The sequence below is a fragment of the Macaca fascicularis genome, chromosome 10, assembly GCF_037993035.2.
Source record: "Macaca fascicularis isolate 582-1 chromosome 10, T2T-MFA8v1.1".
In the NCBI taxonomy this organism is placed as follows: Eukaryota; Metazoa; Chordata; class Mammalia; order Primates; family Cercopithecidae; genus Macaca; species Macaca fascicularis.
Window position 1 is genome coordinate 82,336,647 of NC_088384.1, and position 26,324 is coordinate 82,362,970.

Consider the following 26,324-nt stretch of genomic DNA (forward strand, 5'->3'; position numbering starts at 1 on the left):
ACTCCCATTTCTAAGATGTCCCTTGCTGATGGTCGATGCCCCTTCTGCCTGGCTGTTTGTCATCTGAGCCTCGAGTTCCCTTTCTGGATTTGGGAAGGGCAGTCTGGTGTTAGGGAGTTGGAGGCAGGTATTTGCATATTCCACAGGGCAGAGGGTGCCCACTGCCCAGGTTCCTGGCAGGCCCTGGCCTGGAGTCAGGACGGGGAAGGGCAAAGTCTGGCCACAGGTGTGATTTCTTTCCTAGTCCTGATGTTAGACTGTCAGTGTGCCTTCGCCACTTTTGTCTGCATGGGTACGTCCACTGTTTGGTAGGAATCAGTGGGGACCTGCATGCCGAATGCCATGTTGAACTGGACCCCAGCAGTCAGCTCTCCAATGTGACAGTTATTTGTTGGCTTTTCCTTTAATGATGAGCTCCTACCTTGAGATCTGAATTTTTTTGAGCTCTGAAAACAATTGTCTTTGGACCCTGATTGGGGAAATGGAAACTTACCAGGGAGTAAAATTAACCCCCCTTTTCACTGAGCTGGAAGCAGCCTGGGTGGACTTACTCATCTGAACTGCAGGGTTTATAAAGATAGGTTTTAATTTTCCTTGTTAGTGCAGGTTTGAGACATATATTCTCAGCAGCTGCTTGGTTTCTACAATAGACTCTCCAGCCTGCCATGGAGAAACTGGCTGTACAGATTGATGTTAAGGAGACCGTAACAGAGGCATGCAGTAACGTTTGTAACCGGGTGGTGGCTGTTGTGTAACACAAATAGCATTTCTGATGAGGTGGTGCGGTTATACAATTTTGGCCAGCCTGTGTGGGTTATAAAAGCTGAAATTCCTTCAGCACCTGAGAGCATCTCATGCTGAGTACCAGGACAGTCGCAGGGTTGTCCAGACACCAGCACAGAAGTGGTGGGTGAGGCACTGATTAGAGGCCATTTCTGTGGAAGGGTGGAGTTTCACTTTGACGGTAAGGCCATTTGGCGGTTCTGCTTTGGGGAATGAGTTGTGAGGATACACAGATTGATTAATACCTGTTTGTGTCTGCGTGCATTCGGGTCTGCGTGTATCTGTTTCCGTGTGAGTATCTGAGTGTATCTCTGGTGATGTTTCTGATTTTCTGCATGTATGTCTGTTTCTGTGTGTGTGTGTGTGTGTGTGTACTACCTGTGCCTGTGTAGGTGGATGAGAAGTCCCCAATTTTGCACAGCTGCATTACTAGAAAATCTCCAAAGGGTTTCTTAGTGCTGTCAGACATAATTTAAATATAAAAAACGGAACATTAACATTTATGCAATTCTTAGAAGGCAGTGCCTTTACTTAGGTATGTGAGAGAGAATAACAATAAAAACTTACCTGCAGCAAGTAAAATTTCTGTGTTTTTCAGGTACTTATTTACCTTTCAGAGCAAATAAAATAAAAACTATATAAGTAAATTATTTATTTTCAGGGTCCAATCCAGTGCCAGGATTGCCAAAGCTCTGCTGTGTGTTCTTTTATGTTTTCGTTTCTTTTCTTTTTTTTTTTTTTTTTTTTGAGACCGAGTCTTGCTCTGTCACCCAGGCCAGAGTGCAATGGCACGATCTTGGCTCACTGCAATCTCCGCCTCCCAGGTTCAAGCAACTCTCCCACCTCAGCCTCCCAAATAGCTGGGATTACAGGTGTCTGCCACCATGACTACTTTTTTTGTATTTTTAGTAGAAATGGGGTTTCGCCATGTTGGCCAGGGTGGTCTCGAACTCCTGACCTCAGGTAATCCATCTGCCTTGGCCTTCCAAAGTACAGGGATTACAGGTGTGAGCCACTGTGCCCAGCCTATATTTTCCTTCTATATGGAGTTTCAGGCGTTTGATGAAAAGTAAGTATACAACCAAAAAAGAATATAAGTGAAACAAACTTCATGGAGAGCTAGAATCTCTTATAGCTGAGTGCAGATAATATTTTTAATTTTTTAAAGGTCTTTGGGTTATTAAAAAATGTCAGGTTCAGACACCAGAAAAAAGCAAGACATCTGTAGCATACAATTTTAAGTGATTGCAGTCTCTGTATTTACTGGATGTATTTTTAATGAATTGCTTAGGAAGAACACACTCCTTTGCAGGAAAAAGAATGTATAGCATATAGGCATGGAATGTTTAAAGCCTCCCATTTATTAAAGATCAGGGAAAAGCTTTGCAATAATTTTGATCACCATGTATGTGGTGTTATCCTGGGGAAGAATTAGTGTTCCAGCCCCAGATAATTGCAGTGCAGTTTAGGCAAACCCACTCTTCAGCCATTAGGTAATCCATCAGAGCAGGTGAATCCATCAGAGCTCCCTTTTCCTTATCTTGGGAGAGTCTCCAGGGAAGAGGAACTCTTGGTATACTGGACTAGGGGGGAGCAGGGGTGGAGTGTGGTGGGGAGAAACGATATGCAAAAGAGACTTGCAAATGGAATGTCTTCCAGATGAGACCAGGAAAGCTGGTGGTGTTGAGAGGACTGAATAGATGGGCCAACGTTCAGCAAAACTGAGCAGGCGTAATTGGGTAGTTAGGAAATAGAGGCAAAGTGGAACTGGACCTTTCTCTTCAGGTGGAAGAAGGAAATTTGGCTTTGGTCCTTGGGGAATCATGTGGTCTGAAGAGCAGATCAGAGAGAGGTCTGGTGAGTCCGTTGAGTTATTTGAGATGCTTCTCCCAGCACCCGAGCCTGCCTTCTCCCAGCAGGGGCAGCTCTGGCAACAGTAGCTGGAGGTGACCAAGTGTCCTGCTGAGGCTTCCTCTTTAGGGGCTGTGCTGGAAAGAGGATGGAGCAGGGATCCCAGACACAGTGGGACTGAATCAGCAGGGCAGAGCCATCTCCTTGAAGATACCCAAGCCCCCAAGGTTTTTGTATTGGGCAAGCCGGGGAGGGGGGGGGAGCATCAAATGAGAAAAGGCATCTGGAGACCTGGAAGAGAAGAAAGCATTTTTTCTATTCCCTGAAAGTAACTCACAAGTTTTGCTCGGCTTCCTTCAGAATGACCTTTAGATATTACCTTCTCAGGCCTATTCTGGTCTTTGGGCGTTTTCTTCAGAGCCTTGTTCTCTTAGCGTGGAAGGTAACACAAGCAATGTTTGTCTTCTCAGAATGGTTGTTGGACCCACAACATTGGCCCTGAGCTTTTGTGCAGAGGTAAATCAGCCTCTCTGTGCCCCAGTTTCTCATCTGTGAAATGGAGAGAATAACAACCCCTTCCAGAATTTTTGTAAGGGCTAAGTGAAACCACGTTTGTGTCTGGGACTTGATAGTTCATTATGCATATGTTTTTATCTTGTTGTAAAAATTCCATATAAAATTAGCTTTTCAGTGGCTCCTGTGATGATTGATGATTAATACATTTTAAATAGTGTTTAAATAAAAAGCACCATGTGTGCAAAAAGTGATGTGTTAAATCACGTAGTGGAAATAAATGCAATAAAACTCATCTTTGTTCTGCTTTAGTTTGCTAAAATGTACATTCATATTTTATTTTTGTCATGCAGGCTGCACTTTTTGCTATACTGCCCCTCCCTTTCCCCTTTCGTGTCCCAGCCACAAGATTTCCCTGAACGAGTCAGGGATTCTCCAAGTATTTGAATGCCTTTTATGCATTGGACACTGTGTCCCTGCTGCCATCTCATTCTGGTGGGGAGTGTACAGGAAGCTGGGAACCATGGAAACACAGGACAGCTGACCCAGGAGTGCTCCTTGGAGGAGGAGGCATCTTGAGCCCAGACCTGGGAACTCTGGAGGTCAGTGTGGGCAGCACCTGGCACCCAGGAGAAATGGCCGGGATGACGAGGCTTAAGATGGTCTTGTTATAATTGTATTTAAATAAAGTTTTGGAAAGAAAACTGCTGCTGGAAGATAGCAGGCACAGCAGGCCCTGTAGCATCTGTTTGCTATCGCATTAGGTTAGAAAAAGAAGGATTGCGGATGACTTTGTATCATAAACCCTCAAATAAACAAAGCATCCACCACTCTGACATTTTACTTTCTCAGACTCCATCGCTCTTCTGAACAGGCAGTCAAGTGAGTGTCACCTAGATACCATGGTGTCACCTAGATACCATGACCGTCATCTCTCATGGCTCATGCATAATTCCATGTCAGCAAAATGATGTGTCTCAGGTTGGATTCAGGAGCTTTTTTAGGATTTAGCATTGCATTTGGGACTAGAGCTTGTCTATACCAGTGCTTCTGCGACCAAGTCTTTGGGCCAGACTGAAGGGATCTTCTGCAGGCAGAGCCCATTCTTTAACATCTTGTTTCATTCTGTCAGTTGTGCATTTTACTTTATGCACCATGAACTATTTGCTGTCAGTTAGGAATGACCTCCCCACCTAACTCACCCCATGGATGTTTCAGGAAAATTTCCCACGTTTATCCAGTGGCATTGCATCCTCTCTGGCCCACTGGTGAGGACCTGAGAACCCATTTTTAGATTATTCCTAACTAGTACAGTGTTTGCCCAGGGACTCTTTTTTTTCCTACCGTCGGAGCAGGGTTGCTGCTGTCAGGGCCCCTCTTGGGACGCTGGGAGTGGCCTCTAAGGGATCATTACTCCTGGTGCTTGCTACAGATGGAAACTGGTTTCTGAGGTGGAACTTGGCAGTGGTACCTAGGTTCCCTCTCAGAAATCCAGGTTTTATCTGACTTCCTTTAAAACATTTCCAACTCTTAAAAGAATTAAGTCCACAAACCGAGACAGTGACAGAAGGCTGAGATGGCACATTAGGGTGCAAAGGAGATTCCTTCCATTGCAGTCATTGGAGGTAGTTTGGTTTAGGGCTCTGGTAGATGATCGTAATTAATTATAAGGCCACCCTCCGGCTGCGATTCTGGGTATTCTCTCCATCACTGTGGCGGGGGAATATGATGATATGTTGTCGTCAGTGCCATCATCTTGCACCGCTTTCTCACTTTGGCACAATATTTCTATGGGCATGTTAGTTTAAGGTCAGTAAATAATCTGATGTAAGTTGGGCACTTGGAACATGCCTTTCATGTCAGCGTGCAGAGCTTTTACATCAGTGACTTCCAGACTCTTTTCCCCTGACCCACAGCATGAAGCATTTTGCCTTGACACTCTCGGTTACCCCTGTCTTTTGAGATTTGCTCTGAAGTTTTTTGTTCTGTCAAATGCCATTGTTTTAAGAATTCTGGTCAAGATGCACTAATTTAATTTCATGACCCACTAGTAGGTACTGACTTGCAGTTTGAAAAATGAGCGCTGGCTTGGCATGGTGGCTCATGCCTGTGATTCCAGCACTTTGGGAGGCTGAGGCGGGTGGATTGCTTGAGCTCAGGAGTTCGAGACTAGCCTGGGCAACAAGTAAACCCTGTCTCTACAAAAAATACAAACATTAGCTGGGCATGGTGGTGCATGCCTGTGGTCACAGCTACTCAGGAGGCTGAGGTGTGGCAGGTTTCAGTGAGCTGTGATTGCTTGACTGCACTCCAACCTGAGTGCCAGAGCCAGACTCTGTCTCAAAAAAAAAATAAAGAGAGATCAAGAGTTCCTGCAGTGTTTTGGAGAAGACTGCAGGATGATTTTTTTTTTTTTAATTCAGTCACACGCTGTGAGCATAGTTGTCATCACAAGATCAAATAATTACCACTGTTTACAAGTTCCTTTGTTGCTGCTTAGAGCTTTAAATGGAATAATTATAGCTAGGATCAGCATCAGAATTGCAAACTCCCTGAAGTTGGACTCTGTGTATTAGGTAACCAGTTAAGTCATTTCATTCAAAGGAAGTTGATCATATACAAGTTGAAGTTTTTTTTGTTTTGTTTTTTTGTTTGTTTTTTTTTTTGAGAATTCAGAGCGTTTCATTCAAAACCAGCCCTCACCACACCTACAAGTTGAGGGTATATGTTCCAACAATCTTTTTTGACTTGAATTAAAAGCATTTAGGTCAAATGTTAGCATTTAACAGAACTTAATGGGGCAGCCACAGTTTGACTATAATCCCCTTATGGGATTTAAGCTGAGAGCCATGGATTGGCTTTTGAAATGTGCTTCATCATTGAACCTAGCCGACCCTGAAAGCTCTTGCGTCTTGGTGAGAACCAAAGTAGCACTTGGCAGGTTGAGGTTTTGAGTGTCCTTATCCCAGAGGGCACTCCTTCTTAGTCATATTCTTCCCCTGTCTGGATCGGTTTAAAGAAGTGGTGACAATAGCTCTCTCCCAGCCGAAATTGCCTATCCCAAGGTGTGGGTGATCTGAGGACCTCTAGCATGAGAATATTTGTGCATTTGTTAAAAATATAGGTTCCTGGCCGGGCGCGGTGGCTCACGCCTGTAATCCCAGCACTTTGGGAGGCCGAGGCGGGTGGATCACGAGGTCAGGAATTAAAGACCAGTCTGGCCAAGATGGTGAAACCCTGTCTGTACTAAAAATACAAAAATTAGCTGGGTGTGGTGGTGCATGTATGTAATCCCAGCTGCTTGGGAGGCTGAGGCAGAGAATTGTTTGAACCCGGGAGGTGGAGGTTGCAGTGAGCTGACATTGCGCCACTGCACTCCAGCCTGGGCGATGGAGCGAGACTCCATCCCAACAAACAAAAATACAGGTTCACAAGCCCCCAAGGTAGGTCTACAGGATTAGAATTTGAGAAGGGGACATTTTTAAAATTGGCGGGATTACAGGGGTTTTTGATTAGTCTTCTAAAGTCAATTTTATTGCGATAATGTTTACATAGAGTAAGTGGATATACATCCAAATGGAGCCACCAGAATCAGTCAAAACAGCAGATTTCTATCACTCCAAAGGTTCCATCCTTTCCCTGGGGAGCCCCTTCCTCCGTTCCTGCCCTAGGTAACCACTCTCTGCTTCCTGTAGAATGGTTTTGTCTTTTGAGAATCAGACTGCATGTCTTGTGTCTGGCTGCTTTAACGAAACATCTGTGCGACTCCCCTGTGCTGTCAGGCACGTCAGCAGACGCTCTCCGGTTTGTTGCTGACTAGTATGCCTTTTGATGGACCCACCATGGTTTGCTTACCCGTCCACCTCTTGATGGCTCTTTGGATGTTTCCAGTTTGGGACTGTTATAAATAAAACAGTGTCGAGGATTTTTGTCTTATGTGCATTTGTGTCAAATAAATCTGTCGTGTTTTTTTTTTTGGATACAGAATCTTGCTCTGTTGCCTGGGCTGGAGTGCAGTCATGCAGTCTCAGCTCACTGCAACCTCTACATCCTGGACTCAAGCCATCCTCCCACCTCAGTCTTCTAAATAGCTGGGACTACAGGCAGATACCACCATGCCTGGCTAATTTTTCTATTTTTTTGATAGAAATGGGGTTTTGTCAGGTTGCCCAGGCTGGTCTTGAACTCCTGGGCTTAAGTGATCCGCCTGCCTCAGCCTCCCAAAGTGCTAGGATTGCAGGTGTGATTCGCTGTGCCTGGCCCAGATGTCTGCATTTTAAATAAGCTTCCCAAGTGAGTCTTAAGCACACGAGCCAGTGATTCTTATTCTGGCTATTCCTCTCTCTCATATCCTTTTGGGGAACTGTAGGTTTTTATGTCTAGAGCAAATGATGGATTTGCCATGGATTTATATTTCTGATGTAGTATTTATTCAGTGCCGTTTACGTGGAGTAAATGTAAATTTCATTAGCATTTATGGAGCATCTGTCTTCTCCCCGCGCCGCCCCCACCCCCCCACCCCGCCGTACTTCCTTGTAAAGAGCATCTGCCTATTCTGTGCTAAGAGCTGGGAATATAAAGATGAATTTTATTTTTTATTTTTTGTAGAGTCAGAGTCTCACCGTGTTGCTCAGGCTGGTCCCGAACTCTTGGCCTCAAGCAGTCCTCCCAGCTAGGCCTGCCAAAGTGTTGGGTTTATAGGCATGAGTCACTGTGCTCAACCTTAAAGATGAATTTTACATAGGGGGTTTCTGCTCTTTGGGAAGACTCTTAGTGATGAACTCATTCAGCCATTGGAGGCTTTGTATGTTACCTGCTGACTCTGCTAGATACTGATGATGAAAGGACAGGTTTTTCTTAGGGTTTGGTGGTTCTTTCGAGAAACACAGAAGGTTTTGGTATTTAACTCCAGGAATAGCTCAGCCCTGAAAACTTCTGGACAGTGCCATCACATTTCTCCTTCAGGTGGCCCTGCTAAGTCACAGTGAGAGGGGTGACTGTTTCCTCGACAGGGAGAAATGGTCAGATAAAATGAAGCTCAAAAGAAATCGTTACAGGCTGAATAGCTGATGAAACAAGTACTGATTAAAAGCTGCTGTTATTCTGCATTTGTGCATGATTGTTGGTGGCTGGAGAGTTAGTGATTCAGTCCTTAGGGAATTGAAAGATTTATTACACATCTAAATATTTTATTTTACTTTTCTACTTTCTCGTAACAGAATTTTCCAGATTGGTGATTTTTTTTCTCTGTCAGGTGTACATTTATTTCCAGGTGCCTTTTTTTTTTTTTTTTTTTTTTTTTTAAGACTGTAGTGATCTCCTTCCTCTAAGGTAGTGATTTTTAACTTTGGCTACAGGGAGCTTTCAAAAAATCTAGATGCCAAGTATAATTTGTAGAACCTTGGCTTTTCTCCACTCTCTTCTGAAACCCAGTTATTTTAGAACTTTAAACATGAGGACATTATTCCACACTGCTGGATCCTGAGCTCACAACAGAAAGGACTGAATTGATTTGCTTGCATTACATTGTAAAGGAGGTAGATGCCGTAAGGGGAACCAGCCTTTCCCCTGGACTTGATTCTGAGGAGTAAGGAGGAACTGGTGCTAATGTGGACACCATGAGGCTCTTAGGGGAGAAATTTGGGCCCATCTTTTGTTGTCAAGTTAGTTTAGAAAATATAGAGGACTAAAAAGAGGAAAATATGTCATTTGTGTTTCTATCACTCAACATTTTGGTTAACATTTTGGTGTGTGTATACATGGCCACATACTTTACACATGCACAGTGGGTTAATGCTGTACATAGCGTCTGTTTCATTATATATATTGCCTTTAATTCTTTTCACTTACAAAAGGACTTTTTTCACTCAAAACTAGTATCTTCTACCATTCTTTTTATTTTTTTATTTTTATTGTGATAAGAACATTTAACACGAGATCTACCTTATTAACAACCTTTTTTTTTTTTTTTTTGGAGACAGAGTCTCGCCCTGTCACCCAGACTGGAGTGCAGTGGTGCGATCTTGGCTCACTGCAACCTCTGCCTCCTGGGTTCAAGTGTGTCTCCTCCCTCAGCCTCCTGAGTAGCTGGGATTACAGGCATACTCCACCACGCCTGGCTATTTTTTATATTTTTAGTAGAGATGGAGTTTTACCATGTTGGCCAGGCTGGTCTCGAACTCCTGACCTCAGGTGATCTGCCCACCTCGGCTTCCCAAAGTGCTAGGATTACAGGCATGAGCTTCCACGCCCAGCCAACAACTTTTTAAGTGCACAATATGATATTTTTTTTGTTTTCTGGCTAATTTAAATAATTTCATTTTTTAAGAGATGGAATCTTACTATGTTACCCAGATCTTGAACTCTTGGCCTCCAGCAATCCTCCCACTCTTAGCCTCCCAAAGTACTAAGATTATAGGTGTGCGTGAGCCACCGTGCCTGACCAAAGTATTGTTAATTATAGGCACGGTGTGGTCCAGCAGATCTCTACAATTTGCTCATGTTGTGTAACTGAAACTTTTTGGTATTTTTTTTGAGACAGAGTCTTGCTCTGTCGCCCAGGCTGGAGTGTAGTGGTGCGATCTTGGCTTACTGCAGCCTCCACCTCCTGGGTTCAAGTGATTCTTGTGCCTCAGCCTCCTAAGTAGTTGGGCTTACAGGTGTGCACCACCATACTGAGCTAGTTTTTGTATTTTTGGTAGAGAAGGGTTTTCACCATGTTGGTCAAGCTGGTCTTGAACCGTCGACCTCAGGTGATCTTCCTGCCTTGGCCTCCCAAAGTGCTGGGATTACAGGCGTGAGCCACCGTGCCCAGCAACCTAAAACTTTTAACCTGTTGAATGTCAGTTCTCCATTGACCCCTCCCCCAAGTCCCTGGCATCCACCATCCTACTCTGCTTCTGCATTTGACTATTTTAGACGCCTCACGTAAGTGGAATCATGCAGTATTTGTCCTTCTGTGACTGGCTTGTTTCACTTCATGGAAAGATGTTCACCCTGTGTTGTGTAAAAAGGCAAGTTAAAAAATAGCACATATATAACAGGGTGAACCTCTTCCCATGTCAATAAATATTTCTGTGCTTTCTTAACAAGGTTAAAATGTAGACCTTAGGTCTTACTTTTTCTGGATTTTACTATTTGTTAGTAACCAATTGTCTTGGCATGTATATTGAAAAATCCGTAGTTTGTTTTATGATTTGAAGTGCTGCCGTATCATATGTTCATCAGTTTTGTTTTTTTTTGTTTTGATGACTGATAGTTACTTTGTTTTCATACTTGTTGAACTTCTGTTTATTACAGCTTTACATTAGGGCTCTTATCTCACTGACCACACTTGTCCTGTTTTTCAAATACTTGTGGCCATCCTTGCTTCTTATTATTGTTACTATTTTGAGATGGGGTCTCACTCTGCCGCCCAGGCTGTAGTGCAGAGGCATGATCTCGGCTCACTGCAAACTCTGCCTCCCAGGCGCAAGTGATCCACCTCAGCCTCCAAGTAGCGGAGACCACAGGTGCACGCCACCATACCTGGCTAATTTTTTTGTATTTTTGGTAGAGACAGGATTTTGCCAGGTTACCCAGGCTGGCCTCAAACTCCAGAGCTCAGATGATCCACCTGCCTCCACCTCCCAAAACTGTTGGGATTAGAGGCATGAGCCACCATGCCTGGCCCTTGCTTATTCTTCTAGAGGAATTTTTAGCAAGCTCCTCTGACTCGTTGGGGGGGGTATTAATGGATTTTTATTAAATCTGTATAGATTATGTTAATTGGAAAATGAATATTCTTACAGTACCTTTCCTATCGAAGAGTATCCTCTGTTTCTTTGGTTATTCAAATCCTTTTTATGTCCCTCGGTAGTTTTATCATTTTCTTCATAAAGGTCACACATAGTTTTATAAACTTATTCTTAAGTATTTAACGTTATTTTTGCCATGGTGAGGAGGATTCTTTTATCCTGTTGTTGTCTGGCATGGGCAAACCTTTCTATAACTGTCTTTGGTCTTAGGGGCCAGGTGATCTCAGTCACATGTTCTTCTTTGCTGTTGTTCACAATCCTTTAAACATGTAAAAACCATTTTTAGCAGGGACCTTAACAGAAACAGGCCAGGTGGTGGCTAGCCAGCTTCTGATACAGATGCTTGTCGCTGGCCTTTGGGAAATGTTTGATTCAATCACATTGAAAGAGGCTTGCTCATGGGTTTTGTAACTCGCTATTTAATTGTAGATTCTCTGAGATTTTTCGTATCTTTTGATATAGTTATAATTTGGACTTTTCTAATACTTCCCTCATCTGTCTTGGTCGGTGTCCGTCGATGGTGGTGACGTTGACACCCCCGATTTGTTCTGACGTCTGTTGTGTCACAGATAGGTTTGATGTAGTAAGATTATTAAACAAAACCACTGTGACATTATAGCACATGCCTTAAAAAAATCATTTATCAATCCACAAACTTTGGAGAACCTTTAATATAGACGCCAAGTTCAGCACCAGGGGTGGAGGTAAGATGGTGAGGCTGTGATACTGTTCCTTTCTGTTTCCCACAGCTGTCTGGCTAGGCAGACAGACAGACATGATCTTGCTTTGTTACAATCATCTTTTTAAATTTTACCTTAATTTTTTTTTGTACAGATGGAGTCTTGCTCTCTTGCCCAGGTTGGTCTCAAAGTCCTGGCCTCAAGCAGTCCTTCTGCCTGGGTCTCCCAAAGTGTTGAGATTACAGATGTGAGCCATCACACTCGGCCCTCCACATGGTCCTCCGACACCATGATGAGGTGGTGATCGGAGGAGGGATTGATGGGAGTCACCCCAGTGAGAAGGGGTGAGATGAAGGGGGCTTATTTTGGAGGGATGGCATGAGCAGGGTCCTGAGAGATAGGAGAGGTCTGTGAGTAATCACAATAGGGTCCATGAGGGACTGAGAAAGGGGACCTGGATAGGCCCCATAGTCACCTCTTGTGAAGGAATTTGGGTGTCACTCTAAATTAGGAAGCCATCAAAGAGCATGATAATTTTCTGTTGAAGCATCATGCTGCTTACCATTTGGACAAGTGTTTAGAACCATCAAGATGGAATGAGGGGCCGAGTGTGGTGGCTCACACCTGTAATCCCAGCACTTTGAGAGGCCAAGGCGGGTGGATCACCTGAGGTCAGAAGTTCGAGACCAGCCTGACTGGCCAACATCTACTATACAAAATTAGCCAGGCATGGTAGCGCATGCCTGTAATCCTAGCTACTTGAGAGGCTGAGGCAGGAGAATTGCTTGAACCCGGGAGGCAGAGGTTGCAGTGAGCCGAGATCACGCCATTGCACTTGAGACTGGGGAACAAGAGCGAAACTCCGTCTTAAAAAAAAAAAAAAAAAAAAAAAAAAAAGATGGGATGAGGGCCAGGTGCAGTGGCTCATGCCTGTAATCCCTCCACTTTGGGAGGCTGAGGTAGGAGATTGCTTGAGCTCAGATGCTCAAGACCACCCTAGGCAACATTGTGAAACCTCATCTCTACAAAAACTAGCCAGGTGTGGTGGCACATGCCTGTAGTCCTAGCTACTCAGGAGGCTGAGGTGAGAGGATCACCTGAGCCTGGGAAATCACAGCCGCAGTGAACTGTGATTGCGCCACTGCACTCCAGCTTGGGCAACAGAGTGAGATCCTATCTCAAAAAAAATTTTTTTTAATTAAATTTATTCTTAAGTATTTAATGTTATTTTTGCCATGGTGAGCAGGATTCCTTTATCCTATTGTTGTCAGGCATGGGCAAACCTTTCTGTAAATGTCTTTCGTCTTAGGGGCCAGGTGATCTCAGTCACATGTTCTTCTTTGCTGCTGTTCACAACAGCAATGAGAACACAAGTTAAGTGGCTGTTGTGATGTTGATGAGAGACCATGGTGGTGTGTGCTAGGGAGCAGATGTGCAGGTGAATAGAAGTGCGTATGTTAGAGAGTTCCTAGTCCGAGGAGGGTGGGTATCAACCCTGGAAAAGGAGCTTGAAGGTGATTCCTGCGCCCCAATGCCCCCTCAGAAATCACAAGGAGGGTAAAATCACCAGCAAGTCCCACAGAGGCAGTGTGTATAGGCCAGCTGGCCTGGACTGTGTTTGTCCAGGGAGAACAGCTGTAAGCTGAGCATTTAAAGGACAGTTTTATGTCTTGCTTGTATAAACAGTGTAATGGCAGGTTCAAATTACTGATTCAAGTTTGAATCCTGTTCTACTGCTTATAGTAGTGTATCCTTTGGCAAGTTATTTTACTTCTCTGAAGCTCAATTTCTACTTTTGTAGAGTTTGTGCGGAAACCAAGTAATATTATGCTTACTGGCCAGAAATAACTGTCATTTATTTAGTAAGAGGTCAGAGACGTGCCTGGCACACACGGACACTTAGCAACTGGAAAACTGCAATTATTACTGCCATTGTCGCCATCATGATCTTCCATCGCTCCACTCCTCCTTCCCCACTGTCGTGTATTAAGGCCAAGACAGTGAGTGGATTTGCTCATTCTCTTTCTCTCTTTTGCAAGGGGTAGGAAAAGGGGCAGTGAGGGACCATGGGTTGGCACAGTTTCCCCCGTGTCAGATTCCTGGGGAGATTTTGCTTCTTGTTTTAATACAGACGTTAAACTCCACTCTTCCCTCACCTCTCCCCTTTTATCTGTTGCATTTTGCCGCTGGACCTTGGCATTTATGCACACCATGCTCATCCTGTGTGAATAAACCCTCTGATCTCGGGTTGTCGCATACTTTCTGACCTTGAGAGTGTCTGCATCATCCTTGTGCACTGGGGTGTGGAATACTCTGTCCTTTTGGGCTTTTTATGGCAGTGTCCAAGGACACATTTCTTTGTTCAGCATTCACCCCTTCTTCCTTCTTCCTCCTTGTACTGCTCCTGATGAAAGGTGCTCCCCTCTTCCTGAACCCTGCAGTCCTCTTCCCTGACGCCTTTCTCAGAACATCACTGCTCTGCGCTTTCTGAGCCTCATCCTCTCCTGTGCTCTTTCAGGTCTAAGGCTTCAGGATACTCCAGGCACTACTCTGGAAGGGGTGGGTGAAGAGCATTGGTGGTTCCCCCACTGTAGCTTGTGAGGTTCAATTAAATGCGTGGTGGAGTAAATGGAGCACAGAGTTACTTGCTGGAAGGTATTCTTCCTGGGATGGAACTGTCTCTGTTTGTCCCTAGTGCTGGGGATGGTGGTGAGGGGTTTGCTGCTGCAATGGATGTTCATGTCTGGAACACCAAGATGAACTTAACCTAGGAGAGTAAATTTATTCTGCTTTAAATAATCACATCAGTTTCCTTAGCCAGGCATGGTGGCTTGCACCTGTAGTCCCAGCTATGTGGGAGGCTGAGGCAGGATGATCACTTGAGGCCAGGATTTTGAGACCAACCTGGGCAACGTAATGAGACCCCATCTCTTTAAGAAAAAAAGTCCCATCATTTTCCCTAAAGTTGATATAGATAAGGGTGATTTGAAAGCTCTGCTGACTTGCTAGATGTGGGACAAAGAGCTTATTGGTCCCTTGAAATATGACTATATGGCATGTGGCCGGGTAAAAATCTATCAGTATTTCACTATCCTCTTTTATCTTCTGAAAAAATAAACTTCTGGTGGTCTCAAGGTAGAGGTCCACTGTGGCTCCTTCAGGCAGATTTTATTTGTAGGTGTGTTTATTTCCACTCTGGGTTTTTTGCAGATTTTGGGAAGATGATGGGTGGCAGTGGCTAAATCACAGTGTAAAAGGCTGATGGATTTGGCTACACAAACATGATGACAACTCTGGCAGCTCAAAAGGTCATCCCCCAAATTCAGAAACAAAAAGTGGGGATAAAATGTTTGCATCAAATACAACAGAGATTTAAAGGATTAATATCCTTAAAATAAAGACCTGTAAACGTTATAGAAAATAGGCAAAAGACATAAGGGGATAAACCACAAAAGAGGCTCTGTGGTTGCCAGCAGACATGAAAAACTCATGAATCAATGCATAGCAACATATCTGAAAAATTATCCACTTGCACAGATTTTATATATGTATATATTTATATATAAAAATACATATATTTATATATAAATATGTCTATATATGTTTATATATATTTATATATAAATATGTCTATATATGTTTATATATATTTATTTATATATAAATATATATATATTTTTGAGACAGAGTCTCACCCTGTCACCCAGGCTGGAGTGCAGTGGCACAATCTTGGCTCACTGCAAGCTCCGCTTCCCGGGTTCACACCATTCTCCTGCATCAGCCTCCCCAGTAGCTGGGACTACAGGCGCCCGCCACCATACCCGGCTAATTTTTTGTGTTTTTAGTAGAGACGGGGTTTCACCATGTTAGACAGGATGGTCTCAATCTCCTGACCTCGTGATCTGCCTACCTCGGCCTCCCAAAGTGCTGGGATTACAGTCATGAGCCACCACGCCTGGCCTGCACAGATTTTATGTATTAAGGACTATCAAACTTTGTAGTGTCGTAGTGATCCCTGCAGTAGAGTTTCATATCCTTATTAAACAGCAGAGTTGTGATGGATGAGTTAGGACCTGTATGTGGTGGGGGCTGTGGCAGAGTGGTGGGACCCCTGAGGTGGTCCGGATGTGGCATTTTAGGCTTTTCATTCATTTCTCTCTGGATGCTTCATCACTTTTTCCTCCAGTTTTTACTGTTAATGATAAGAAGTCTGATGTTAATACTATCTTTCCTTTGTCAATAAGCTGCTTGTATTTGTATGTTTTTGGTTTTTTTATGACAAGAAGTTTCAAGATTTTTTTTTTTTTTAAACGGAGTCTCGCTGTGTTTTCTAGGCTGGAGTGTAATGGCACAAGCTCGGCTCACTGCAACCTCTGCCTCCCAGGTTCAAGCGATACTCCTGCCTCATTTTGCTGAGTAGCTGGGCTTACAGGCACCCGCCACCATGCCCGGCCAATTTTTATATTTTTAGTAGAGGCAGAGTTTCACCATGCTGGCCAGGCTTGTTTTGAACTTCCGACCTCAGGCGATCCGCCCACCTTGACCTCCCAAAGTGCTGGAATTACAGGCGCGAGCCACCACACCTGGCCAGAAAATTCTTTTTATAATGACCAAGCTGGAGTAAGTCCCACAGATGTGCTTCTGTGTGGGCTTCGCTATATGCATGTTCCTGCTCCTCTGACTGCCAAGTGTATCCCTTGGAGGACCTGATCTTGTCCTTAGAATCAACATGGCACATCTGGGATGCCATCCTCGGGAGAAGGGAAGTGTCTTTAAACGAAGATTTCACAATCTCAGCCCTCCTGAAATCTTGGTGTGGGATCTGTCCTGTGCATTGTAGGATGTTCAGCAGCACCCCTGGCTTCTACGTACTAGATGTTAATAGCTCTCCCCCAGTTGTGATGGCCGAAGACATCCCCAGACATTGCCAGATGGCCCCTGCAGGACAAAATTACTTTGGATTGAGAACCACTGCTTTAAATGAATGTGGATAGCATGTGAATGAAAATGCAAAATGTGCATGAATATGCAAACGAGAACAACCACCCCGGAAGAATTTGATGTGTGTTCCTAGCTCTCTATATTTCACTTATGGAACTTCATGTTCTGGCAGTGGTTTCTTTTGTTTTCCTTTTTGGCCTTCTGATTGCTGAACTCTAAAATTTGTGTAATTCTTTCTCTTTTTTATTTCTTTACATTTCATTTTTCCCCTGGCTCATCCAAAGTATTTATTGAACGAAGTATCCTATGAAGAGTTCCTTGAACAGCAAGTTCTGTACTTGTATTTCCAAACTACTTGCAGGCCTGTCCTCACATTTGCAGGACAGCTTGGTTGAATTCTTTATTCCTTGTGGGAGGATAATTGGTGGTAAGATCTGATGTCACCCTAATTGGAGTACCAGAGGATGCGCTCTGCCCTTCCCACCCCTACCTGTTTGCATTATTTTTTTCTTTATAAAAATTCAGGTATAGGCCGGGCGCGGTGGCTCAAGCCTGTAATCCCAACACTTTGGGAGGCCGAGACGGGCGGATCGCGAGGTCAGGAGATCGAGACCATCCTGGTTAACACGGTGAAACCCCGTCTCTACTAAAAAAATACACACACAAAAAACTAGCCGGGCAAGGTGGCGGGTGCCTGTAGTCCCAGCTACTCAGGAGGCTGAGGCAGGAGAATGGCGTAAACCCGGGAGGCGGAGCTTGCAGTGAGCTGAGATCCGGTCACTGCACTCCAGCTTGGGTGACTGAGCGAGACTCCGTCTCAAAAAAAAACAAAACAAAACAAAACAAAACTTCAGGTATAGCTAGGCATGTTTCCTTGTATGTTTGCCATTCCTTGGAGGGATCCTCTGTGCCCTCTCCTTTTTTTTTCCTTTTGAGACTGATTCTCACTTACTGTGTCGCCCAGGCTGGAGTGCAGTGGTGCGATCTCAGCTCACTGCAACTTCCACCTCCCAGGTTCAAGTGATTCTTCTGCCTCAGCCTCTCGTAGCTGGGATTACAGGCATGCACCACCACTCCCGGCTAATTTTTTTTTTTTTTAGTAGAGCCACAGACTACAAGTAGCTATCTTAAATTTCAATTAAAATTAGATACAATTAAAATTCACTTACTCATTTGCACTAAGCACATTTCAGGTTCTCAGTAGCCACATGACTGTTGGACAGGACAGATATATAACATCTCCCTCATTGCAGAAAGTTCTATTAGGTAATGCTGGGTTATAAGATATAAACCATATGCATATCAAAGAAGTACCTTAGCTATTTTTTTTCTCCCTAGTATTGTGATATTTTTGATAATTTGGTTTAGTGGTCCCCGTCTCTAGTGGGCAATTCAGAATCAGTGGGTGACTAAATGAAGAAGGGATGGGTACCTGAAAACTGTATTTAGGTAAAGTATTTTTTGGATGCTTGTGGATAATGTGTAGTATGACTTTTTTTCTGTGCAAGAAACTCAGTGACGGCATGGCCTGTGTTGTTTTCATGCTTTGGGGTGATTTGGCTGTGCTCTTCTTTTCTAGGTGCTAAGAGATGCCGTTTGCGGGCCTCATCTCTGCCTGAGAATCGGGGGCTCCAGGCACTAGAAGACCCGGCTGATCCTGGGCTTCTTGCTTAAATAAGCCTTCACTTCCAGCTGCTCTCCAACGGCTGTGCAAACTACTCGCTTCTCTTAATGATGGGTATTGGTAAGAATACCACATCCAAATCAATGGAGGCTGGAAGTTCAACAGAAGGCAAATACGAAGACGAGGCAAAGCACCCTGCTTTCTTCACTCTTCCGGTAATCATATTCTCTGTCTTTCTTAAATCTCTTGAAAGTAGTTTCCATATGGAATCGACATAGGATTGGCTTTAATGCTTATGTTTTCAGTGAAGGTTAAGGCATTTGCAAACCAAATACTTTATATGTGAGATAGTCTTTGGGCTAACTCTTGGGTTTTAGCTGTGCTGTCAGCCTGGAGTCATCTGCTGGGATTAACTCCAGGAAGGAAGCATGCATTGCTGTTAACATTTTAAATCTAGCCCATTGCTACCTGTGTCCTGGAGGATGTTGAAGGCTTAATTTTATCTTCAAAAATGTACTCTTAGGAAATAATGTGCAACCCAACATCACACTCATATTGCAAGCTGGGAGGATGAATGACTTACTGCTTGGAACCCCACTGTCCATATGTATTACAGTAGCAGTGTCCAGCATGGAGATGGTTTTATCCGAATAAGTGATAGCAGTCAGATAAGGCGGACTATACACATTCATTTATATTCAGTAAGAACATTTTTTCCCAGATATAGGATGATGATTTGTATAAAGTTAACTATAATGTGTTGTTTTAAAAACAGAAAAATGCTCTTTAGAGTGATCTTGCCTCAAGATGTTTTCCTCTTAATATTGGAGATGTGGTTAATGGCAAGAATAGTATTCTAGGATTTTTTTCTTTTTTTTTTGTTTTCTCTTTTGAGGCAAGGTCTCGCTCTGTTGCCCAGGCTGGAGTGCAGTGGCGCCCTTAAAGCTCACTGCAGCCTTGACTTCCCAGGCTTAAACTATCTTCCCATCTCAGTCTCCCAAGTAGCTGGGACTATAGGTGTGTGCAGCCTGTAGTCTACTACAGCTGGCTAATTTTTTATACTTTTTGTGGAGATGGGGTCTCGCTGTGTTGCGTAGGCTGGTCTTGAACTTCTGGGCTCAAGTGATCCTCTTGCCTCAGCCTCCTAAAGCACTGGGATTATAAGCATGAGCCACCACGCCTGGTTTCAAGATTAGTTATTGTTATCAATGTTGTGTCTGAAGCTATTGGCATGCCCCATGGCCTAATGATAAAAGGAATCAACAGTAAGACATTTGAGGGAAGATGGATCTACAGAGGTGTCAGGATTATTTTTTAAGACTGGATCTCACTGTGTTGCCCAGGTTGGAGTGCAGTGGCACAATTAAGGCTCAGGCCTCCTGGGCTCAGGCAGTCCTCCCACCACAGCCTCCCAAGTAGCTGGGACCACAGATGCCTGCCACCATGCTCAGCTAATATTTTTTATTACTTCTGTAGAGACAGGGTTGTTGCCCAGACTGGTCTTGAACTTAAGAGCTTGAGCTCAAGCAATCCTCCTGCCTTGGAGATTGAGTCTCACTCTTGCCTACACTGGAGGGCAGTGGTGCAATCATAATGCAGCTTTGAATTCCAGGGCTCAAGCCATCTCACTCAGACTGTCGAGTAGCTGGGATTATGGATGCATGCTACCAACCCTGGCTTGAACATGGTATCTTTTTTTTTTTGGAGACAAAGTCTTGTTCTGTCATCCAGGCTGGAGTGCAGTGGCACCATCTCAGTTCACTGCAGCCTCCACCTCCCGGGTTCAAGTGATTCTCCTGCCTCAGCCTCCCAAGTGGGACTACAGGCTGGGACTCCCAACTGGGACTACAGGCACGTGCCACCACGCCTGGCTAATGTTTGTATTTTTAGTAGAGATGGGGTTTTGCCACGTTGGCCAGGCTGGTCTCGAACTCCTGATCTCAGATGATCCACCTGCCTCGGCCTCCCAAAGTGCTAGGATTATAGGCGTGAGCCACCATGCCTGGCTGAACATGGCATCTTTAAGTACATTGATTGACTACTTTCATCCACACTGTATTTATTTGTTTATTTCTTTTAATTGTATTCTCAGAGAGGTGTTTAATTTTACAGCTGGCATTACTATTTTCTTTTTTCCTATAATGAAAAATTTTGAAACTGGATTTTCTTCGCTGTTGAAGGCTTAGGGTTGACACAGGTTTTCTAGGGGAAGAGGCATCAGTCAGTTGTTCAAGATTAAATTACATCTACTTGAAGAGTGAATGGGAAGGTCTCATGCATGAGGGTTGCCTCATCTCTTTTGTGGCTTTATTTTGTCTTACAGCCCAGGAGATGATTCACTCTCACTTCCCTTCACTTTGGGGACAAGAACTTGAGCATCTCTCAACTACCTGCCTTGTCATTATTCCAGAATTTAAGATTTACTTATTCTAGGTTAAGCTTGTAGTATTTTATCGTTAGCAGTTGAATTCGTCATTGTATGTGGTCAGCTTCCTCATTCCTTGTTGTTTCTTGTGTTCTTTTTCTTCCCTTTTAGTTTGCTTTTCATTTAAGATACACCGATAGTCTGGTCACCATCTTAGTCTTTGTACATCTGGAAATAATTGTAGTTTGCCCTCCACTATTATACGGACTTCTGTGAATGATACACACCAACCTTCCAGCCTGTCCTCATTTCTTTTTAGCTGCTTTCACTAATGATTTAGGTATCCTCTTCCAGCACTGCCTTCTGGATGAATCCTTCAGTATTTTCCAGTTTACTTATTTTTTTGTATACAGTCATGTATTTGTGTTGAATTTTTATTGCAATATTATACTTCTAAAATTTTTATTCAGTTAACTTCTGCCTATTTTTGGCCCTTAATTTCTTGTACGTATGCGTTTCTTTTAACTGTGACTTCATTTAAATCATTGGGAACCCTCATATACTTATGAAGTCCCTCCCTAGTTCTCTTTCCATCTGGAATCTTCTGGGAATTTCATCTCTTTCTCTGTGCTCCTGTGGGGTTTGTGTCTTCTCATTATGGATCCAGTCCAGAGGCAAACCCTAGGGTGGAGCCCTCATTGTCTTCCCCAGGGTTGCCAACCATGGCATGGAAGAGTGGGGGAAGCCTGCCTGTCCTGGTTCAGCCCCCACCTTGTTCCCCTGCTGGAGCCGAGGCTGCCTGGCTTAGGGCTTCCAGGCTCAGCCCAGCAGGTCCCACTGTCAGCCCCATTTTTTTCCATAAGTGTTTTTTTCTCTTTTTCTTTCTTTTTCTTTTTCTTTTCACACAGGGTCTCATTCTGTTGCCCAGGCTGGAGTGCAGTGTAGCGATCACAGCTCACTGCAGTCTTGACCTCCTTGGCTCAGGTGATCCTCCCACCTCAGCCTCCTGAGTAGTTAGGACTGCAGGTGTGTGCTACTGGGCCTGGCTAATTTTTTTTTTTTTTTTTTGGTAGAGATGGCATTTCTGCATGTTGCCAGACTAGTCTGGAACTCCTGAGGTCAAGTGACGCACCTGCCTCAGCCTCCCAAAGTGTTGGGATTACAGGCGTGAGCCACCGTGCCTAGCCCATACATGTTTCTTGTGTATGGAAATGTTTTTCTTTTTAAGCTTGCCTATTTTGAGGTTTTTCCCTCTATCCCTGTACATTTTTTAGGGCAGGGTTGGGAAGGAATACTGCTCAAAGCATTAATTTCCAGATCCAACCTAAGTAGGAGTCCTTGTGAGAACATGGGAGCTGGGAATGTGGACGTAAGCCATAGTTGGGTGTAAATATGATGTTAATTATAAAGTTGATTTAACAGTAGAGCCATTTAATTAAGGATGTTATGGAATTTTTATCCCAGTCTAGGGCTATAAAAGGAAGCCTTAAAAGGGGGACGAAAATAGTTTTAAAGTTATGCTAAATTGAACTACAAAGAGTAGGAACAGAGTTGGAATCATGGGATGGAGCTGCTGGGAGGAGAGAGATGCCAAGGATAGAGGTGGCAGAGTCCAAACTTGAGCTCCCAGGATGATTTGGCTTCAGGGATGCCAAGGTGGGCCTTAGTCTGAATTCCTAAAGCTCAAGATGAAGTCGATTACATAAAAGAAGGAAAACACGGAAACAAAACTTCATCAAAGAATGTTCACAAAGGAATAGTTCGTGGGATGGAGTTTTGGGTTGTGGATAGTTTTGTTAGAAAATATGTTATAGGCTGGGTGTGGATGCTCAGGCCTGTAGTCTCAGCACTCTAGGAGGCCAAGGTGTGAGGATCACTTGTGGCCAGGAGTTCCAGACCAGCCGTGGCAACATAGCGAGACCCTCATTCATACAAAAAATTTAAAGATTAGCTGGACGCGGTGGTGCGTGCCTATAGTCCTACCTACTTGGAAGACTGAGGTGGGAGGATTGCTTGAGCCCAGAGGTTCGAGGCTGCAGTGAGTCAGCAGTTGTATCATTGCATGCCATCCTTGGTGACAGAGCAAGACTCTGTCCCCAAAATATATCTAAAATAAGAACAGGAACACAGTACTGCCCGTATTGAATCACTAGTGAAATTGCTACCGTAGGTCAGCTTTTAAAGTAGAAGAGCATTTTGAATGATTTGCCCATTGACAGGAGAAAAGTGAGGGGCTCAGTTACAGTGGGTGGCTTCCCACTGCCTGATGGATGGGATTAGTGTGGGGGCAGCTGGTTGGAGGCAGGGGCAGTGGAGTAGGACAGGAAGAATTGGTGGGTCTAGGAGATACCAAAGGCGTGGGAATAGTAAGAACAGAGGTGAGGCTGATAGAAGAGATGATAGGAGGTTTTGAGGGCCAAAGATGGAGATGTTTCGGATTCCCATCAAAATTCTATACATAAGAACCCTATTGGGTGTATGGTGGCTTTGGAGAAAATATGAAGTCTAGGGAAAACTCTTAAGTTTGGAGGTTGGGGAAGATGGAAGATGATGGGTTTTACTTGAGAAGTTGTGGATTTGAACTGTGGTGCTCCTAGAGCCTGCGGGCACTGGGGGTGTGGGACTTGGTGCACACAGAGATCAGGAGAGCTGTAAAGACTCACTGTGACGGCTCATGTGGGTGGTGACTGATCCGTGGGAGAGGGTGCTGCTGCCGGGCAAAGCTGGCGGAGGAAGATAGGGTTGAGGGTCTCACTGTTGGAGATACCCACAGATGAGTGACTGGGAGGATCATGCCAGGACATTGCTGCCTGCTAGTGCCTTGTTTCATCCTGGCCTTTGCAAAGGTAAATATTGAAGAATAGCCAGCATGACAGCTTTGGGTTTTATCTTTTTGTCTGGATCTGTGCTGTCCAACATCATGGCTGCTAGTCACACGTGACTGTTTACATTTAAATTAAATACTGTTAAATGAAACCTGAAATTCACTTTGTTGGTTGCACTCATCAAGCACTCCATAGCCACACGTGGCTAGTGGTTAGCCCATCTCTGCTTGCTGGTTAGGGCATTGCGAGGCTGAAACGTTGGCTCTTTTGCCTTAGAATCCAAAGCTGGGCTTTAGGCTGTCAGCTGTTAAGGCATCTAGAGAAAGGTGTGCTGGAGTGCAGCGAGGTTGAGCACCAGTAACCAAATCTGGCTGTTCCTGAGAACCAGGCTTGTAGGGTGTCTCCTGGAAAGGGAGGCCGGGGTGTGTGGCTGATAAGGATCTCATCTTTAGAGATTCTCTTAGGCATCCTGTGTTGGATGAGTGGAGTGCTTCCCATATCTCTTTTTTTTTTTTTTGAGACGGAGTCTCGCTCTGTCGCCCAGGCTGAAGTGCAGTGGCGCGATCTTGGCTCACTCCAAGTTCTGCCTCCCAGGTTCATGCCATTCTCCTGCTTCAGCTTCCCGAGTAGCTGGGACTACAGGCACCCGCCACCACGCCCGGCTAATTTTTTTGTATTTTTAGTAGAGATGGGGTTTCACCGTGTTAGCCAGGATGGTCTCAATCTCCTGACCTCGTGATCCGCCCACCTCGGCCTCCCAAAGTGCTGGGATTACAGGCGTGAGCCACCGCGCCTGGGCGCTTCCCAGATCTTTAAACAAAATAAAACAAAACACCCACACAAACATTTTACAAAGAAAAAGAACAAATCCATACTTAGAAGTAGAATGTCCTCCAGGTCAAAGTAAGAACAAGAGACATGCCAAGCCCCAGGACCCATGGAAATTAGGTCATGTGGTCAGAGTTGATATCAAATAGGGGGAACATAGCAAAAGATCTTCTTCTTATCCCACAGGACTCTAGTTAGGCAAATTCTTGTGTTTTAAAGTCAGCTAGGAAATGCTTAAATAGAGGTGAATGCCCATGGCAAGAAATAGGAACCAGAAAAAAAAAAGTCCTGATGAACGATCATACCCTGGGGACATTGATCCCAAAGTACAGACAGGAAGCACGGCCAGAAAAAGGCTGTGTGTTTGCTCAGCAGTTCTTGGACCACCTAAACCTGGAAGCCCAGTTAACAGCCCAAGCTTCCTGTTAGCACAGGCACGGCTGTGACACACACAGCCTGTTGTTTCAGCGCGTCGTCATTCAGAGTCAGGGAAAGCGTTTAAGCTTCCTTAAGCTTCTTTAACAGCCTTTGTGAGAATATTTGGATATCAAGAGTAGATTATTCTGTCTGGAGATATTAGCGGCATGGACTGAGGAGTAACTTTATGAGGTTCAGTCTTAACAGAGAATGGGAGAAATACTCGTGGGTGTTCATAAGAACCGACCACTTCTCATCTTCCCTGGATGTGTGTTCTTCAGAACATGTGATGGGAAGAGCCCACAGCCTCATGTTCCTCCATTGATTTAACGTGTCTGGTAACCAGCTGCTTACAGCCCAGTGGGGGACATATGGCAAGACAGCCAGCATACCATCAGTGTTAGGGTTTGAATTCCACATGGGTGCTGTGATAGTGTCCATGTGAGACCCTTGCCCAGCTGTACTGTGGGGTAGGCCTTGCCGGTCAGATGAAGGTTCCCAGGGGAGATAACATGGAACTCCTAAAAAACGTCTAGGTATAGCAGGTCAAGAGGAGGGAGACTGAGGGCCTCTCAGCTTAGGGTGGGCATGGCAATGACTTGCTTGGGGCGCATGTTTAGTGCAGAGTACAGTGGAGGTGGAGATGAGCGGTGGTGATGCTGAGGAGAGGTCATCGTAAATTCGCTTGTTTTGGGGTAGGAAGTTCCTGCGTTGGGTGCTGGGGCAGGAAGGGTCTGGAGATAGGAAGGCAAGTTAGGGTGCTTATGCAGTCCAGGTGTGAGCCGATAGTGACCTGACCTGGAAAGTGCGGAGGAAAGGAATTCTTCCATTCAGCAGATGATTATTGGGCACCTGCTTCGTGTGAGGCTCTGTCCTGGAATTGGCCTCCTAGTGATGGTGGGAGGAGAAAAACAGTAAAGAAACAAGTAAATACATCAGTCTTGTGGCAACCGGCCACTAATTCTGTGAAGAAAAATAAATCAGGGAGGGAAATACTGATAAATAGAATGTGAGGCCAGACAGTGATCATACATAACCTGCAAACCATTCATTAATTTGTCCTATTAAAAGTAGGAACTGGGTGCCACTCACAGGTCTGGCTCTAGAGAACAGCAATGAATAGACAGACAACAATCCCTGAGTTTCCATCTTTTTTTTTTTTTTTTTAAGGCAGGGTCTTGCTCTATCACCCAGGCTGAAGTGCAGTGGCATCATCATGGCTCACTGCAGCCTCAGCCTCCTGGGTTTAAGCCTTCCTCCTACCTCAGCCTCCTGAGTGGCTGGAATATGGCACATGCCACTGTGCTCAGCTGATTTTTATTTTATTTTATTTTTTTTTGTAGAGACAGGGTCTTACTCTGTTGCTGATTTCAAACTCCTGAACTCAAGCAATCCTTCTGCTTCAGCCTCCCAAAGTGCTGGGATTACAGGCAGGAACCACTTTGCCCAGCCACAGGGCTTCCATTCTGGTGTGGGAAACAGGCAAGCCACAATAGAAATAAGTCAAATGTATAGATGTTCGATATTGACAAACACTGGGGAAAAAAAGTAAGGGAGCGGTATGGATGCTGAAAATTCAGGAAGCCAGGAAAGGCTGTACCAAGAAGGCGGCCTTTGAGTAAAGTCCTGGAGGAGTTATGGGAAATCTCTGTGTGGGCTTCAAGGGCAAAGGCCCCATGGCAGGGGGGTGCTGGTGTTGCT

General features: G+C 44.5%; 1 protein-coding gene across 9 annotated transcripts in view; it reads left to right on the forward strand.

Annotated features, from left to right (window-relative positions):
* SLC23A2 (solute carrier family 23 member 2) overlaps window positions 1-26,324 on the forward strand; it is a 150,048-nt gene that overhangs the window by 52,254 nt on the left and 71,470 nt on the right. For 8 of the 9 annotated variants that reach the window (XM_045362547.3, XM_045362543.3, XM_074004824.1 and 5 more), the window contains one exon: window positions 18,144-18,403. In XM_045362547.3, coding sequence (XP_045218482.1) covers window positions 18,296-18,403 — 108 coding nt within the window. In that variant the 5' untranslated portion in view covers window positions 18,144-18,295. Of the gene's footprint in view, window positions 1-843; window positions 965-18,143; window positions 18,404-26,324 lie in introns of those variants that run through there. The other variant, XM_065522799.1, reaches the window with a different exon arrangement.